The sequence below is a fragment of the Limanda limanda genome, chromosome 1 (assembly GCF_963576545.1).
Source record: "Limanda limanda chromosome 1, fLimLim1.1, whole genome shotgun sequence".
In the NCBI taxonomy this organism is placed as follows: domain Eukaryota; kingdom Metazoa; phylum Chordata; class Actinopteri; order Pleuronectiformes; family Pleuronectidae; genus Limanda; species Limanda limanda.
Window position 1 is genome coordinate 11,346,457 of NC_083636.1, and position 19,049 is coordinate 11,365,505.

At 41.7% G+C, this 19,049-nt stretch overlaps 1 protein-coding gene across 1 annotated transcript in view; it reads left to right on the plus strand.

The window, feature by feature from the left end:
- tafa5a (TAFA chemokine like family member 5a) overlaps positions 1-2,088 on the plus strand; it is a 79,779-nt gene extending 77,691 nt beyond the window's left edge. Inside the window, exon 4 of the mRNA XM_061080451.1 lies at positions 2,014-2,088. Within this exon, the coding sequence (XP_060936434.1) occupies positions 2,014-2,088 (75 nt within the window). The remainder of the gene's footprint in view (positions 1-2,013) is intronic.
- Positions 2,089-19,049: the final 16,961 nt, after the last annotated feature.

Here is a 19,049-nt window from a genome sequence, read left to right on the forward strand (position 1 = left end):
GAACGCGGGTTCATTCTGGGCTGCATGTTAACACGCTCTCTCCGGTGTCTCTCGCCGTGTGTTTTCAGCCGCTTGCATATTCATAAACCCGTGTCCGCGCTTGGCCTACATGTGCTCTTCATATCCTTCTCTGGTTGTCAGTCAGGGAGCCTCTCATCAGCTTACAGCCGACAATATGCAGGATGTGACAGGTATTCCTCGCTTGCTTCATTGGCTGCTTTAAGCTCGGTGACAGCAAGTCAAATGGCTGGACAGCTATGTGCACTCATCTGTGCCAGTCCATGTGTGTGTGTGTGTGTGTGTGTCCGTGTGTGTGTGCCCGTTTGTGTGTGTGTGTGTGTGTGTGTTTAAGTAGCTTTCACTGTCAAGAATTCTAATAACTGGCAACAAGCAGACTCGGGTCATTGTTTAAAAGTCTACTAAAAATATTGTCCTGTGTGTGTGTGTGATGGATGGATGGATGGATGGATGGATGGATGGATGGATGGATGGATGGATGGATGGATGGATGGATGGATGGATGGATGGACCGGCCTGACGTGACCGCTCCCGTTAATATCAACATGACATGGGACATTACTTCCCAAGAGCGTGCACGTAACCTTATAAATTGCCTAAAATGCATTAAAGGTTAAGGATGATTCTCCCAAAACAGAACTTGCGTAAGCATCTTGTTATCTGCAGACCCGAGGGAGAATCACGGTTGGGGGGGGGGGGGGGACACAAACAAACGATTTACTCCTCATCCTCCCTCTGGTTAATTCTGAACAAATGGCCTCTTCCCTCAGGCGTTTCAAGGTTAAAGCCAAAACTGCAGCCGCCCCGATATTGCACAGGGATGACTGTCGGCCGTGCACAGTCCAGTGAGCACGTCTGACCTGTCTGTCAGGTGTTTGTGCGAAACACATCAATGCAGACAAACAGACATTTCCCTCCGGGGCATTTGACTAAGCCAAGTCAATCTGACTCAGCCCCATAGCCCCCATAAAGGGCTATTTTGGACAAATGTCAAGAGGTGGTTTGCGTGTTTTGGTCAAATGCTTGAGAGTTTGTGTTTCCTCTGTCAAACAGAAAGGAGGTTGTTGTTCGGGACGACACCGCCGACCTCTCCTCCACCTGTAGTCAGCAGCCCGGCTCAGTTTGAGTTTCTAGGCGGATTAGATGTGCGCTGCTTGTTCTCCCTCAACCCACAGGATGTCACTCAGCTCAGCAGTTCGATGTGCTTCTCTTTCTTTTTTGGAATAACATGCTTGTTTTTCCTCTTTTCACTTTCCTCTTTTTTTCCTTTCTGTCTCTCTCTCCATGCATTCATCTTTGTGTGACCCTGCTTTGAAGAGATTACATGTTCCAGTCAATAAGAAAATAACAGAATATAGATTTTTCTAAGGCCGGCGCCAGAAGAAACATATGAAGATTGATATGTACATTGCTCATTGTTGACAGTGACATTTTGAGCGAGGTTGCTTTTATCGCCAGCGCACAGAAAGGACACATATCAAACAGAGGGGCACTTGTAAATATTTAATATCAGTATCAAGAGTCCTGGCGATACACTGACACATTTCTCCTCTAAAGAACTGACCCAACGGAAAGTCAAATGAATCATATCAATGTTTTAGACTGTAAATGCTCTTGTTGGGTTCATTTAAGTTATCATACAGTATATTGTGTTTACATTGTGTATATTATTTTCAATTTCCTTGTGTTCCTTGGCTTTAATTGTTTACTACTTTTACTTGTGTTTTCTATTTCCTTATTTTTTACCGCCACCACCCCCAAAAACAATCTCATCTTGCACTCTATACATGTATGTGTATGTACACTTTGTATTTATCTGCTCTAACATAGTTACCAGTGTTAGCACGCCCACCCAACTAGCTTACCAATAGCCTGAAGTGTTAGTGTATTCAGTTATCGGCCACCCAGGACGTTGTATAGCCAGCGCTGCAGGAGGACGGCCCACTGGATCCTCTCTGACCCCGTCAGACCTTTTACACTCCTGCCATCTGGCAGGTGGTTCAGGAGCATCCGCACCAGCAGGTTCAGAGACGGCTTTACCCACGAGCCATCAGGCTACTGAACCGCTGACATTTACACTTGGACACACACACACACACACCATATCCACGTATAGTTACACCATGACCAATGTTGACGCTGAGGAGAAACTACTGTACATTGTTTACACTAGTAACTTCAACTCCCATCAACATTATATACTACACCCACTCTTTTCATTTACTGTGCTGTTTTTTACTTATATGTAAAGTATAGTTAAATTACTGTAAATATTTACAGTTTTATCAAATATATGGTAATAAACTATAACTATTTCCAAAATCTGTTGTACACTGTAGTGCACATCGTAGAAAATATACGTTTACAGTGCACTGTGGGATACTATGAGTCCACAATATAGGGTTTCAACAAATTCACTTGAGTGATTTCCCACACTTTCCTGCGTTTCAGCATTAACTTATTCTAGTTTATTACATCTGACAAAATCTGATACCAAAAGAATTATCAATCCTAAGATTTCGGGCCATCATACACAATTAATGTGGCCTTTGATTTACATGATTTATAAATGAATGGATGCTGTAGTCAGATGCTATGTTACTATCAAAAAACTATTCAGCATCTACTCAGGGTTAATTTCTTCCTCCAAAAATACTTTCCTACATGATGTTAATTGATATGAATATGCATTTAATCACACAGTGGCTGCCTCAAGTGCTGCCTTTCCAAAGCACTCCCTTTTGGAGAGCGATACGTAGTCTCAGCAGTCAGCTCCCATATCCCTCCTTCTCTCAGTGAAAGGCTCACTGCTGTCTCTCTCCAGAGGGGAGGATGCTCCGCGTCGTGCCCTCCACCATTTTAGACTGGCAGATGAAACGGCGCACGGAGCTCTTTCTCCCTCCATGCGCCGACGCGGGGAGCTCGGTTAGACAGAGGCAGAGCGAGCGCGCCATTAGAGGAGGGAAGCGAAATCACCCCGGGTTATCTCGCAGCTTTTGTGACAGCCCCCGATAAGATGAACAATTCAAAACATGGACAGGGAAGCGAGTGCGAGGGAAGAAGAGAGCGATGTGAGTGAAAGACGGGGAAGGAGATTTGAGCCAGTCAGGATTGTGAAACATTAAGTCATTTTTCAGTTTGTGGCCGTGAGGCTGGGGCTGATGTTGTGAGCCCTTCAGTATCTGTTTTTTGCCCTTTTTCTGACGGCTGCCATAGTGTTTGGATAGCACCCTAAAGAGCACACATGCTTTAGCGTTTTTTAAAGAGATTATAACTCAGCGAGTCTCCATCAGAGAGCGTTCATCATCCTGATATCCAGTCCAATGCATCTTCTTGTCATTGTTGAGCACTGCAGTTCTCATTTGTAATGATACAACACAGCATCATTTTCAGACTTTGCAGGGAATGGAAGCGGTGCACTCACGCCAAAACTGAATTGACAACGGACCTTGTACTTAATCACATGGTAGGCCGGTCCTGATTGGTGTATTTAGGCCGTGCAAAGAGTACCATGAGCAGAAGTGGCACCTACAGAGAGAAAGACTGTGATTACCGTAATCAAGACTTTTTCACTGAGGAGAGGAGATTAGATTATATTTAGAGAAAAGGAGGAAAAAAGACGATATAGCAAGTTAGTTGAAAAATTTGACTTAGGTTGAGGATAGAAGAAGAACGGTCCATGGGCCGACTGAAGTCTCTGCAAGTGTCGAAGGACATGTTGGAGTAGAGTCTTTGGTTGCATGAGCTGGGATATATTTTATATGCTTTGTAGGTAGTGTACATTTGTGTGAAGGTATGAGTCTTTAGCCTGTATGTCTGTTTGTATGTACACATGGAGCTAAAGGCTGTTTTCATCCTCACACCAACAGCCGTTTTATCTTCCAAGGGTGTAGTTTACACAAGACCATCCCCAGGCCGGCCTGTGTCGTCCTGTAAGCTTCCAGAGTATTTACCCATTTATACAACTGCCAGTGACAGCATGTGTTCGGCCGAGTATGAAAAAGCTCTTTCGACTGGGGTTTGTTAGCAAGTGCTGACGGCCTCCCCCCCCCACCACCACGCATCCATCCGTCCTCACCCCCCTCCATCACGTCCTCTCCGTATCTCTGTGGAGCCAGCTCAGCCTGGGCCTGATTGGACCCGTTCCCACTTCCCCACTATCACCACCAACAACCTCATCCCCCTCTGTGGTTGTGGGTCGGTACCGGCCCTGGTAATTGATCCCTCTGGGCCCTCCAGGCTCATCCAGCAGTAGGTTGAACAGAATCACCACTAAGGAGACAGCTGCTTGGCCACACCAGACAGGCCGAGAGAATAGGAGAAAAGAGAAAGAGACCTTAGTGGGAGCCAAGTCAGCACATCTCGTCGGCTTGGGAGATGCCAAGACCTCTAGTTTGGGAAGCTGGGGATTCTTTTGAGACAAGGAAGAGGGAAAAATGACAGAGCTTGTCTTTTTAGATTCCAATCAACAGTGGATGAGACTGTGGGATTCATATGTTAAGTGAACAGTGTTGCTTTAACCCAAGCTGGCCTGTGCACACTCTTTCAGTATGCAACATTTAGAAGAGTTGAACATTAATACATATTATATTGTCATAAATATACATTTTTATACATATATCAATACTTAAGTATAACACACCCTGTCCTTAACGTATCTCTAAAATTGGTTTACTGTGTATTTTCTGTGTACTCCAAAATGATATATGGAAACTAGTTTATTGACCTCAGTGAATAAATACATTTCATTCCATTTATTTAAGCCTTAAGTATTAACTAAAAAACTGCAAATCACCACATTTGCAGATATGACTGTAGAGCTATTCTTGATTGATTGCATCGCCTGATACAATCTATTAGCAGATACCCAAGGACCTGGATTGGTAATGGGGCCAAAATAAAGCTTGATTTGCACATTCCAAGGAGACAGCCCTGCTAATTAAATAAGAACTAAGAGTCTTGCAGATCTCTGAGGTTTTATTGGGTGTTGGTCGGCGCAGTTTGAGCTAAATGTTAGCATCATAAAACGTCTGTGACAAGAATGCTAAAATATTTAACAGGTATAATGTTTACTTATGCAAATAAGCATTAACACAAAACACAGTTCTCAGACTCGCATTACTCTGGAAGGTATTTGGTCATAAACTAAGGTATTAGACAGATCACATTTTTGAAGAGAGAAAAAGTTAACGGGTCACCCTCTGGGGATTATGAATGTCAAGTAAACAATCTGAGTCCTTGGATCAGGTCCCTTATATGGCCACAAACCATTATAAGGCAAGAAACCTGTATGAGACCTACTTTGAGTTATAATGTTTGACTATAAGTGACATTGAAATAATGATTTAATGAATGCTGTCTTTTATAGCCATTGCATTGCTTGACAATTCAATGTTAGTGAAAAAACAGTGGAAAAACACAAGGCCTCTTTGTATTTTGCTTTCATGTGCACTATTGTTATGCAGAATAAGTCCCAGGTTCTCTCCCACACTTCTATATTTAACACAAGAGCACATTTTACACAGAGCACGTCTCCAGTTTTACACAAAGCCAAACGGGCATGTTTTTCGAGACACTTCATGCAGACAAATCGATAACGGTGGTGGTGTTGATGTTGCTGGTGTGACTGTGTCTAAATATGGAAGAGCAAACTCTAAATAAAAGATTGCATCCTGGTTTTGAGCCTGATAACCATACCTCCTCCCCTCTCTCTCCTCTTCCCCGCTGCCTCTCTCCCCTCAGGCTCTATGACGCGACAAGAGTCCCCCACGACACTCTTGCACTATGGAGAGCATTGATGACCCCTTGACAGACAGCCAAACACCATCTACCACCAACCCCACCAACAACACAACAACTCAACCCAAACCCTGGTCCAGCAAAGGCAGGAAGCGACACAAGAGCACCAGGGGCCTCATGGAGGCAGCAAGGTACAGAGGAACCCCAGAAACTCAATATGTTGTTTGATTTGTGACTGTGATCGTGATTCTTTTTTTCTGCATAGGGCAAAATATATAATTTCTGTTATGGATACTTTTTTTTTAAAAACAGTATTTGCATGGTCATCTTGATTAGTTGTAGATACCGTAATACTCCTAATATGTGTGTATTTTTACCTCAACCAATGAGGTTGTTTGTGTGTTTCTCTGTGATTTAGCAGCTTTACATAAAAAACACTGAACTTATTACCACAAAACTAAGAATGTGTTATGGGTCAGAGAATAACCGATTTTGGTGTGGATCTGGATCAGGTGACGGATCCAGGATTATTTTTTTCTGCTTCCTTTACATTGAAAGGGCTTTTTTTAAACATTTTCACAGATTTTTTGATGAAATAATTCTGGCATATTTCAGCAATTCATATCTATGACTGTGTTTAATTTGGTGCGGCTTAATTGAATTTAAGGGGGCCGCTGGGCCTTGGCAGAGGTATCGGCTCTCTGAGTGCCATTCTAGTTTATTGTTTTTTTTTCAGAATCTGATTAAAATCATTACAACCAATACTATGTCTTTTATGAGTCCACAAAAAAACATCAGAGCCCGATATGCAAACAACGTGAGGCAGGGACACAAATACAAGCGCACACACATAAATCCAGATACAATTTAAACAACCGTCTGCTTGTTTGATATCTTTATTTGACTTACACATTTTTCCATGAGCTCACAAATTCCCTGGCGTGTGTTTAAGCACAGAAAATCCATGTGTGCAGTAATACTAGTAAAACCCGTCGGGTTTATTTGCAGCTGGTTTTTTGCTCCGTCGTATTGGCATGCCTTAATATTGTCTTTAAAGTATCGTGTCGGATGGAGTCCGTCCAGTCCCATAAAAACAAGGCGCCAGACTGTGCCTGATATTAATGCATGTGATTGGGAAATAGAGAGTGGCCATGCTGTAAATTTACCGTACAGCGCAATAAAAGGGATGAGGCCAAAGTCGTAAAAATGCCCAGTCTCATAGTCCCATAGAGTTTATGAAAACCAGGCTTTTCTGCTGGTCAATATTGTTAGCATTCATGGCCCATTTTATGATTCAGTTTTCAGGAACATATCTGATCCTGGTGCTTTTCAATCCAGACAGCATGTCTTCAGTGGACATAAAACCATAAGACAGGGTGGAACCCATGCAGTGGACTCTTGACCATGCATCATCCAGAAGATTATTGTCATTCACTCACAGAGGAAGCTATAAGAGAAGATGACAGTTCCATATCACCTGCAGCACGGTAGCTCATGATGCATGAGTGGATATAATCTATACATTACAGTCTATTAAGGCCGACACATCAGGCGTCTTCATGTTTGTATCTTAACAAATAAGTGACATTTTGTTATTTTTCCCCGATCTCGCTGTGGTTGACTGCGTTCTAATGTTTCCTCTCAGGCATTCAACTTCCGATCATATTGAAGAACGCAGATGGTAAAGAGTGTTTGCTTTGATGTTCAAAAGAAACGTGGTATGAGAGGATTGATAATGACATAACACTGCGGGTAGCTTTGAACTTTCTCTTAATGTGGAATGGGGCCTAGTGTCTGGAGGCCTGCGCATACACGTTCGTGTATTTTGATCTCAATATCTGCTTCAGGCATTATCCAACTTCACAGCGTGTAATGAGCGATTTCCCTTCCCTTATTAACCTGTGGATCATTCCTAACCGATGAGCATGAATATTCATGGCGCAGGCTTTTGTGTAGCCGGCGTGCTCCGATCCGAAAGGGAAGCGCGCTCGACTGCACAAGACTCAACGTTAAACAGCGACGACGTTAATACAAGTTTAGTCACTTGATGCGAAAAGCAGGAGCACTTTAGAATGACAGATTAGCAGAAAGGGCTTTCGTCCATTAGCTGATGTTTTGGCACCAACTTTGCTTCTCCAGAGAAAAGCTTCCAGACCAACTAGATAGAAGTAATGATTCAATCGCACGTTAATTAATCAACCGCAAACCCCTGAGAATTAGGCATTTGTCACATCTGTCTGGGTCTGGATAAAGAGATCGGGAGGCAAAGTAGATCAATTTTCCTCCGTGCGTGCTCGTTCACACGTCCAACATGCACGCTGTCCACACTGTGACATTTTGATGGGAGTCAGCAAGAGTTCACTCACAGAGGAAATGTCAAGCCGGGGCCATATGCTTGGGTGCGTTCGCTTTCAATGGGCTAGCTCCCCAGCTGGAGAGCGAGTCCATATGCATTGTGAACACAGTTTTCTTTAGCTCCCACAGATGTGGCTCCATGCACCTTCACTTGAATACACATGCAAAATGCATATGTGAAGCAAGCTCGAGGGCCAGGCACTCTCATTTATAGTGTTCCAGCTTTGCCCAGAGACAGGAAGCTTCATATCTCATCAACATCCATGACATGAAATGTTTTCCCTCGTACTAGATCGAATGCTGCCGGGCACTCATTGATATGTATTGACTGGATTGCTTGCACCATAAACAAGAGATGGCTGCTCAGAATAGACATTCAATGTGTGTTCCTATGACACCTCCTGCAGGTATCAGCCTCACTCCAAAGGCCAAGTCTCTCTTTCTGGTCTTGTTCAATTCAGCTGGAGCCGCTGCACTCAAAGATCATGCATGTGTTCAATACCCAGACGACCACCGCATGACATCTGCCTCAGCTCTGCAGTCCCCCAGCTCGGGGTTATAAAAATATTCCAGCGCCGTTATAAGATATGAAATAGAGTAATATGGTCGTTTTCCTGATAAAACCTGAAGTAATAATCACATAGGGCCTGTGAATTTTTTTCATAGGGTAAATTCAGCTAATATTCATCCAACATTCCTTCCCTTAATAGAAGGCCTTCCATTTACATTACATGCTCATATGAGCAGAGATCTGTGTGTGAGATTTCTGGTGGAGCCATTTGCCACAGTGTGGGTGTGAGAAGAAGATAGAGGAATATGGAGAAAGGGAATTGCCACGGTGGACCCAGACTATGGGCTGGATTTCACATATTACAACGCCTGGCATCTATTTAAATCCATTTCCAATCAATTTCTCTTGAGATGTCTACAACAGTGTTTGTTCTCCTTCGTTTATCAGTGGCAGTCCGAGCGCTCAGTGCCGCTGTAATGTCAGCGTGTCCACTAGGAGGCATTGGGGGGGGCGAGTGCTCACAGCGGGATTAAACACCTGTTTGGCCAGCAGTCACAGTCAGGCAGTTCGCACAGTCATGCTCCTGCTTTTACGCTGTTATACCTCTGGGTCATTTCATGCCCGGCTCCAACAAAACCATGACATTATCTCTATTAAACCCCGAGCTCGTGGAGATGTTTATTATTCCCACTGCGTCAGACACTGTCACAGTGTGAAGCATGCTAGTACTCCATCCAACACCTGCCCCTTTCATGGCAATTTGCACCCTGTGAAATCATCAAGAGTTCATTACTATGAATTAATGCCGCGGTCTTGGAGAGCTTCGACGCCTCTGTCAAGTTGGCTGTGTGACTGGCGGGGGCCAGATGGCGAGGAGGCTTCCAGATACGTCTTTCACCGGTGGATTAATTGTTTCTCGGTCTCTGCACTGTGAGACTGGCTTTGTCATTGTGTGGCACCCGCTGAATCATTCTAAATATTTGTGTCGCAAAACACTTGATTTGACAGAGGGAGCTGTTGAGTGTCTTTATTTTACACTGCTACAATAGTCACGCAGTTAACACCTCCTGAGTAGCAATGGGAATACAGAACTCTCACAACTATGTTTTCATTGATTCTCCTTGTGTTTTGTTTTCAAAGGAGACTTATAATGTTCATGTTTAGGTTCAGAATGTGAATGTATGTTGTTACTTGAAAAGGTTTACATGCTCTAACATTCAGAAATGTCTTTCCTCATGCTGTCCATTGCTGCAGCTAGTCTTTTCAGCCTCTGTCTCAAACACTTGGTTTTAGAGCATGTCCAGTCTGCTATGATTGGCCAGCTGGATCTCTATGTTGTGATTGGACAAGCACTTCCAACGCATGCAGGGAATGTCAGTCTCTCACATGTCACATGACATCACAATGTCAGGGAAGTATCATACTGACGAGGTGTTTCTGAAGCTTTGGGGAGAGGAGCTCCCTTCACCATAACTTTAGACTTTTTAACTTCATTGAACTTTTACAGACATAAAAAACCTTTATAGCACCTTTTTTAAGAAAAACTGAAAAAGCTGAATATTACTCCAAAAGTATAGCTCAACATTTTGGAAAGATATTTTTTCTTGATTAATTGTCGACTATTCAGTTCAATTCAATTTGATAGTTATCACACCTAAACACTTTACAGATCAAGATCTTACAATTCACAAACGCCACACACACCACAGCAAGTAGCCAGTTTCTTAACATTGCTGAAACATTTCTCTCATATTTGCTCTGTTCTTGTTGCTCCACAGGTCTCTTAACACAGCCAGAGACTGGGAAACCAGGGAGTGACTGTTTGAGGGAACAACCTCCCCCCTGGACAAAGTACTCTCTGTAAAACAGTTCCTATTTCCTGTGACTGGCTCCGCCGGGTTTGTGACTGCTCCCTCCTGCTATCTGTCGTTGGGTCAACATGTTGCAACCACCTCCTCTCCGCTCTCTCTGCCTGCTCTGTTGAAGTTGGCAGCGCCCTCTCGTGCCACGGAGGATCGGGACACCACAAATAAATCCCATGAATGGTTTTTCACCTCATCGGAACTCCTCTATTTGGAGCAACTGCTTTGACTCAAAGGATTTCCCACATCTGTCTCCTCGCTTCTCTAGAACAGGAGTTCCAGAGCATAGACGGAATCATCTCAGACTAGACCCTGTTGCTTCTTACGAGGCCGTGAAAAAAACAAAACCCAAACTGAGCGCTCTCTGCTGTGAATAGGCCTTCTGCTGGAGTAAACCTCTCATATTTTTATAGACCAAAGAGTAAAAACAACAAATATGATCATATTAACAGAGCGGACCGTCTGGCAAAGACACACAGAGACTTTGTGAACTCGCTGCTTGTGTCCCTGCCGACCACTGACTGTCCCCCCCTCCCCTCACAGAGACACGATGCACAAGAGGACAAGCCCTGCATCCAGCGGCCCGTGCAAAACAAAGGAGTACTTTTAAAAACTCCCAAGACTTTTTTTTTTTCTCAGACTAAGCCCACCACTGTATTTTGGAACTGGAGATATAGGTACTACATACGTATAACTGTGTATCAAAGAAGAAAAAAAAAAAAAAAAAAGAAAAATCTGAGTTGCATTTTGCATCAGCTACGGTTGGGACAGCTCACGGGAAGGATTGTCGGGTTGGTCGCGGATGAGGCGCGAAAAATCATATCAGAGAAATGATGAATATCTACAAAGAGTATAAACGCTGTTGAGTCTGAAAAGGAGTGAAGAAATGTCATTATATGTATTTTGAAAGGCCCTAAAAAGTTATATATTTAACAGTTTTATATGTTGTACCTTTGTAGAGAAGCTTATTGGACTTAAAATGTGGTCACAATGGCAGTTTAGTAGGATGTGAACAAATGCTGTTCTTCTCATGACTGCTGGCTCGTAGTCCCAGGTTTTCTGTTCACACCTCAGTAGCCGCTTTCTTTTCATGGTCATCAACAAGTCTCTGTCTATCAGAACCATTCATGGAGAAAAAAAAAAGCGACACAATTTATTGAGGACTGATCTGCAGCCAACAGAACGTTGTAAATCTATGGTAGTCAGTGGAAGCCATTGAAATCTGCTAATTTGCTATGATATTGTATTGTACACGGTGTGGAATACTGACTCATTTCCTCTCTATGGGTTTTGATCTCTTAATTTATTTTTGTGCTTGTGTTTGTTCGCACAAATCCGGCCTCTCTCTCCGACGCCGAGGAACACAACCAGGAGAGAGAGAGAGAGAGAGAGCGGGAGAGAGACAGAGGAAGCAGAGGAAGTGTTGCAGAAGTGTTAGAGTCATTTACATACATTTTTTATCATGAAATATTTTAAGAATAAATTAAATACATGAAAAGAAAATGTCCCCTGCAATGTAGATGCTGCCTGGTGTTCAAGGTCATCAGAGGGAATTGCCGTTTACCTCATTTTGAAGTGTTGTGTGTGTGTGTGTGTGTGTGTGTGTGTGTGTTCTGTCCCGAAAGCGGTGACGATAAATGGAAGTTTCCTTTTTCTCTCCCAGGTGATCCACTGGGTTTACGACCAGTGGGGAAAATATATGAGGTGGCAGGCGACGAGGCCCTTCAATCATTCCTGAGACCCATTTAATCAAGGTTATTCTTTAGCCGTTTCAGTGTCTAACAGGTGATTGTCCTGGGAGGATGCCAGGTGTCAGTAAGTGCGTAACTTGCTGGAGAAGAATAACACATCGATCCATTTTCAACTAAAAACTTTCCTTTTTATTTCTTGCACTTTTCGTTTTGTTCTTTAAGCCTCAACAGCTGATTTTGGTGCACCAAATGGTCGAGATGCGATTGTAGAATAAAACTGCACTTTTGCACTTACCTGCAGACACCAGTAAAAGGAAATGATATGCACCTTTTTGTTTGATCATCTATTTGAACAAGAGCAACGTCTAAACCCCAAATATTATATTTATAAACAACACAAAGTTTTTTGTGCAGTGCAATCACCTTTGTGATATTCTGCAAAGTTAAAAACACATTGTAAATATTACCTGTTTACTTAAATCTGGACTCATTCTTTGGACAAAGGTTGAAGCAGCCCCAGTGGTTCCACAACTGTCAATCTGCTTAACGTTTAGATTTTGCCTCTTTTTGGATCAACATCACCATTATCATCAATATCCCTCTCTGCTGTCATTATAGACAACCTACATTTTTTTTATTTTTACAGACTTAATTATAGGACATTCCTGGTGGCAAGATGACTTTCAAATGTTGATTTTTAGAGAAAGACTTGTTTAAGAGAGGAGTCACTTGACGTCCGAGGTCTTCACTCAAGTCTTCTCTCAAGTGTAAGTGGAACATCAAATGCGTTAATACGTAAAACCTCAAATTTATGCATCTTGTCTGCCAGTCGCTCACACCACACAATCTCCCTTCGGACTTTTACACAATGTCAAAAATTGCTTTCCCCTACAGTTGCATTTTTCGTCGTATCTTTTTTTGATTTCATCATAATTGACGGATGTAATAGTTTGCTGTTTGACTGTTTTACTCTCTAGTTCAGCAGCGAAACACGCTACACCAAAAACTTCAAATTACCTGGAAATCCCTTGCTAACAGTGCAACATTAAAGCTACAAACAGCCCATAATTTAGTACACTCTCCATAATCTTCATCTTCAAAATATATTGTGGTATATACCGAACAATACAGCAACAATGTCAACATATGTACAGCGCAATAAGATTGTATTTACAGTATTTACAACTGAAAATGTTAAGTATTACGGTAATAATCCCTGCTGCTAATAATTACCAGTATCATCTTAATTTGAACTGACATCTCAACCAGTTGGTAAATCATTTTTAATAAAATTGTTATACATTTATCAGTTTATTTTTTTCTTTATCCGGAATTAAACTTTATCAAAAATATTATTAGATGTTAATAATGTCATTATGAACATTTTAAGTAACTCTGGGAGTCATCTGATAAGGTCTCGTTCTGAGAACAGCGGTCCACCCTGCAAATGTTCCCCAGGCACCACATGCATTCAGCTAAGTGCTGCAGTTGGCTCTCAATTAGATTTAATACATACAAATATCACAACTCAATATCCTCATGTTCAACTAAATGGAAAAGGACATTATAAGGTTTAACCACCTCTGCTGTGGTGTGTCATGTTGGGGTTTGGGCCAATGGCAGCACACGTTTTCACACAAAACAATACAAAGTTACTTGCAAGGGGTCAAGAAAAAAAAACATGCAAAGTAAAATCAAGTACAATGTCAAAATGACTCATCGTGATTTACGAAAGCGGTGGTTTTAGAAGCAGTGCGAGAAGAATGCAATTTTAAAAAAAAGCTGTGAGGAAAAAATTGGACAAACCACACGGAGAAGAAATTAAAAAAGGGATCAAGCTGTAACAGATATTGTAATATACAAATTCCAGTAGCTGCATTCAGGGCTTAAACAATGAGCTCACACTCCCTCTGACGGGGTGGAGATGTGTTCTGTGCAATAACATAATATGAGAGAAAATGTCCGTCGGAGGCAGTAATCCGTAAGAGGATGCAATTATGCTTTCCACGGGATCCTTTGTACAATGATGAATGCTGTCATGTGGTTTTCTCATACTGTTCTCAAGGGCTATTGAGTTCACTTCACTGGATGCCACTCGAAATCCCAATAAGTGTATTACTGTAGGCTCCATGGCCAAGTATGGTTAATTGTTGCTTTGTATAGTGTAGCTCTAAAACAGCACCTTCACACGATACACATCCAGTGAACGATACATGTGACATACTTGATTGAACCTAACAAGATTAAATGGTCAAACGTGGTTGAGGTTAAAATTGTATTTTTCAGTATATCTTCATTCATGATGATACATAGTTTTCACTTGACTGTCACAAATACAATTCCAATCGTATATAAGAAAAAGTAAAGGTTTGAAATATGAGCAAATGCAGATAACTCAACATTTGGTGCAGCAGATAGGAAAAGAGGTTCAACATTTACACAAAGCATATTTTACAGTACTGGTAAAATATTCATTCAGCTCTTTTCAAAAATACATTTTGCCACTTTACTTGTGTTAAAGCTTCACTGTGTGTGAGAAAGACCGTTTTTACTTTCTTTTCTGGGACATCGCGGGTAGCGTGTCATCAAAGCTGTGGCTACACTTGTAACAACAAGTTAACATCCAAAGAAGAAGAAAAGTGGGATGATATGTTAATATGCCGATCTCCAGGCCTCTTTCAAAAGGACACAGTTTACATTTACACTAAATTGAACCCTCTGAACACTGAAAATACAATTAACTTGATAAAAAAATCCTCTATTTATGTCAAATCCCAAAGACAAATTTGGTTTATAGGGCAATTGAAAGGTACGGACATGTTGAGCTAAAAGTGCAATTTCTCTACCTTATATAAATGCTACATTTCTTATATCAACGATATAACAATACTTCACATGGCAGAGAAAGTGTGTTTTTCATGTGCCAATCTCTTGTTGAACAGACATCTGTGGTTCTTTAGACATACACACACGGCACAATGTAAAACATTGTTTGACTTTAGGCACTTCCAGGTATAAGCCAAGAATTTGTTTAAAGCATTTGTTATATTCTACATTGCACCTTGGGGAATATGCGTGAAGGTCTTCAAACGAGTCGCAGAAATCCACCGAAATCCCCTCTGACTTCCAGAAGGAAACTCGGTCGTTTGATCCCAAGATAAACACAGAGAAGCAGAGGTCTGAACCCTGGTTTCTGCTTCTCTCACCAAATCCTGGTTTGAACCATTATGCCCAACCATACTTCTACTCCGAGCGCTGACACACCCGGTGCACCCCCACTATGACTCTGTGTATAGAGGAATATATGGAGCTGGAAATGAGACCTTAAAATAGAACTCACTTCTTCTTTTTTTATCCCCTCTCTCCATGAAAGACTGATTGTCGGGCGGAGGGGATGGAGTTAATTACATCATCGGAATTGAATTCCAATATACTGCTCCATTTCCTTAAGGTTTATTCTGACACTGTTTGGGAGTCACACGTTCTAATTTGATTAGCACAATGTGGGGCTTTTCCTGGAGCGACGACTATAAGCAGGTACAGTCAGAAAGGAAACCCTGCAGAGAACCACGACACAATTGGGCCAGCGTATTGTAGAGCGAGTACACTGGTGCCTTCGGTGGATTAGCTTCAAAGATTCACCCGTCTGCATTTCCCTCTTTTCAAGGGAGGGATGGGAAGTGCACGCCTGCCTGTTTGCATTCCCGCACGTTTCTGTATGTTTGTCGGCCACTGTTTTCTGTCACTGAGCACTTCCTGCTGAGGGGAGACGAGGAGAGAGAGCACACAGGCTGCAGCCCGCAGGACGACCCCGGGCTGAGGGATGAAGATTCTCCCTCCATTTGCAGCCCGGATAAATCTCCCAAATACCAATATTGCATCAGGCTGCACAAAATATTATTATTTGCTGTGATGGATAACACTTACCTGCTAATTCAGATTTCAGAGTCTTTGTTTACAATATAAATCTAATTAAGTGCGCTGGGGGGGAGATCGATACGCAATATGACCGGCTCAGCTTCTTACCTCACAAGGAGGCCGCTCCCTGCCAATATTTTCAACCTATAAAATGGAGCGGGGTTTTCTCACTGCGGCCAATAATCTGTCAAGGTTAGGCAACGAGAGACAAAACATTACCTCAGCGGGTGACACGCCGGCGAGACCGAGCGTGGCATCCATCATCGCTCCGGCTTTAATAGCAGCTAATGGAGGTTTCACCTTTTTTTTTTATTTTCACTATGGAGAATTAATATAACTAACCATTACATTAAGAATATGACATCCTTTACAGCTGCTAAAATCAATATCTTTATACTATTACTACCATTAGTCTCTTGTTGCGATGATGTCACCCCTCTCTGCCATTCCTGACAGCTGTATGATGGGTTTTAGCTTCTTTCAGTTCATTGTTTTGGTTCCCTCGCCCACAGCCTGAATAACCACTGTTGCGGCTCACGCTCACAGCTCATATATCATCATTTGTGTGCCCCATCAGATGAGTGTTTTCAGAAAAAAGCTCTGATGCTACCTGCCCAGTAATAAACTGTGAGCTGGAAAACATAATATCTCTCAAGTGGAGGGTGGAGACCAAGAGCAGAGCTAAAATAAGAGTGGATACGAGAGTTGTATTGTGTAGGTGTAAACACAAGAGTCTGGTTTGATCAGAGAGTTTGTGTTAACAGTAAAAAAAAAAAAGATTAAATAGTGCTGAAAAAAGGTGCAAAAGCTTATGTAGGTTTTATAAACAGGAATCTGGTGCTTGTGTACAGTATATGTAAGTTTACAGTCATAAACACAACTGCAAATCGATGCAAATACTTTTCTGTATCTGCAGGATGCAGCTGTATGCTGCCGTAGCAACTTAAAATGAGATATGTTAGTGTTGTGATGAGCTTTGCCCCCAAGTTGCCAAGGAAAATCTATTTTTGCATCTTTAACTAATTAATCTGTATTTTTTAACATCCAATTATAAGACGTGTGTGTGTTTTTTCTATACGCGCATGCTCACACTCATGATGTCGTGACCTTGGTATTATTCAGTTTAATCTGTGATCTGGTGGTTCTGATATGTGGAGATTCAAAGTTTTCACTTCATAAATAGCAAATAAGAGGCACCCTGAAGGTTACTCTAAATACGTGATCGAATTTGCAATGGACTTCTAAAGGGGACAAAGTATATATGAATACATTGAGATAGACTCTTTGCATAATAACTGGTTATTATAGCATAAAACTAAATAAACCTACACAAAATGTTATGAATAATAAGTACAAAATTAGATAAAATCTTAGTTTAGGTCACAATTTCTTTGGATGTCCTTCTACTGCAGGATCATCACTATGGTGCAATTGCAGAATATATAGTACAATCTTTTCTGAAACACAGATTAAATGTAAGCGACTGTTTTCAGTTTACTAACAAGAACATACAAACCTGAGCCTGACATACATCAGAACACTAATTAGTGTGTATATCAGCGGCAGTGCTGACCTCACCTCCTGCTCCATCGAGCGCCTTGCCGCTGCGAGGAGTTTGACGCATGAAGTCTCAGGTTAAACTCCTGAGCTGCAGGCCTGAGCTCCGTCTCCACTCCCCCACGAGCAACCCCACCGCGGTAGACGGCTCATTGTCAGCTGGGTGTTCAAGCTCCATTTAACTCCAACTAACTGCCTTTAGTCATTATCGCTGCTCATTAATGCTGCACTGGTGCTGCTGAGCTGAGCCGACCCGAGAGCATCTGGGCGAGGGGGGGACTGCACCGTGTTCAACTGTTAAGACCGCATGCCGGAGTGGATTTGCGTCTCATAGTTTTATTGTAACGCAGTTAATGGCGTAAACATAATCCTAATAGCGTGTTATACGGAGGTTATTTGCAAACATAAACCTTCATTTAAAATCCGACACCTGTAATCGTCTTAAGAGCCGATATTTATTTTCCTCTGAATAGGAGAGGAGCAAATCTCTGCAGCTTCACAACAAATACACTGCATTGATAATAGTTCTGTTTGCCAGTGCATCCTAACAAGGGTCACTTGTTCCTAAGGGGTTTCTGGATTCCCCAGTGTATATGTGCAAAGGCCAATTAGTTAATTTATCCAGCAACCCTAAATGAAAGTGGAAGTTATAGTTAAAATATATATATACACACATCTGTGTTAAGAAGGAGAGTAAAAAGAAAATAATCCCTTATGAACACATTGCAACTGAGTGTGGAAAAACGACTAGTCCTGGCAAATGGGCAGATAGGTCGAAAGAGTAAATTGTAAAACATATAATTAAACGTAATAGAAAATATATAAAGTAATAATTACAAATTTCAATATAATTACAAATGTAGCATTGTTCGCAGCTAAAATAACTAAAAAGTTGAAATGGTTCAGATAGAGCTTTAAAATGAACGGATAAATAGATGAAATATTAAGTAAAAGGAGCAGCAGGTAAACAGTTGAATCAGTTAAACTAAAGTTTTGAAATTAAGGTATCTAAGAGTAAATGAATAAATATCTGGAATATTTCAATTAGTTAAAAACATTTTTTTAAAAAGCTAAAGTGATAAAAACTTTGTAGTTAACTAGCTTGGAAAAACGTTGATGAAATAATGAAAAAAATGTAATATAACACATTTTTATATAGTTCACAGTGTTAAACAGCCGCCAGTTTATAATCAGCTCTAAGGATTGCTGTGTAGTTTGAGACATATTATATAAAAGAGGTTGGAAACCAATATGCTGCTTTCTATTCAACGAAGAAGGAGACCGATGCTAAATCATGAACCGCTGCAGAAACAGACATAACGAATGTGGAAAGCATCCTCCAGCTTGGACCACATTTGTAACCCGGGTCTGCTGCTGTACGCTGAGCGCCTCTGCGTA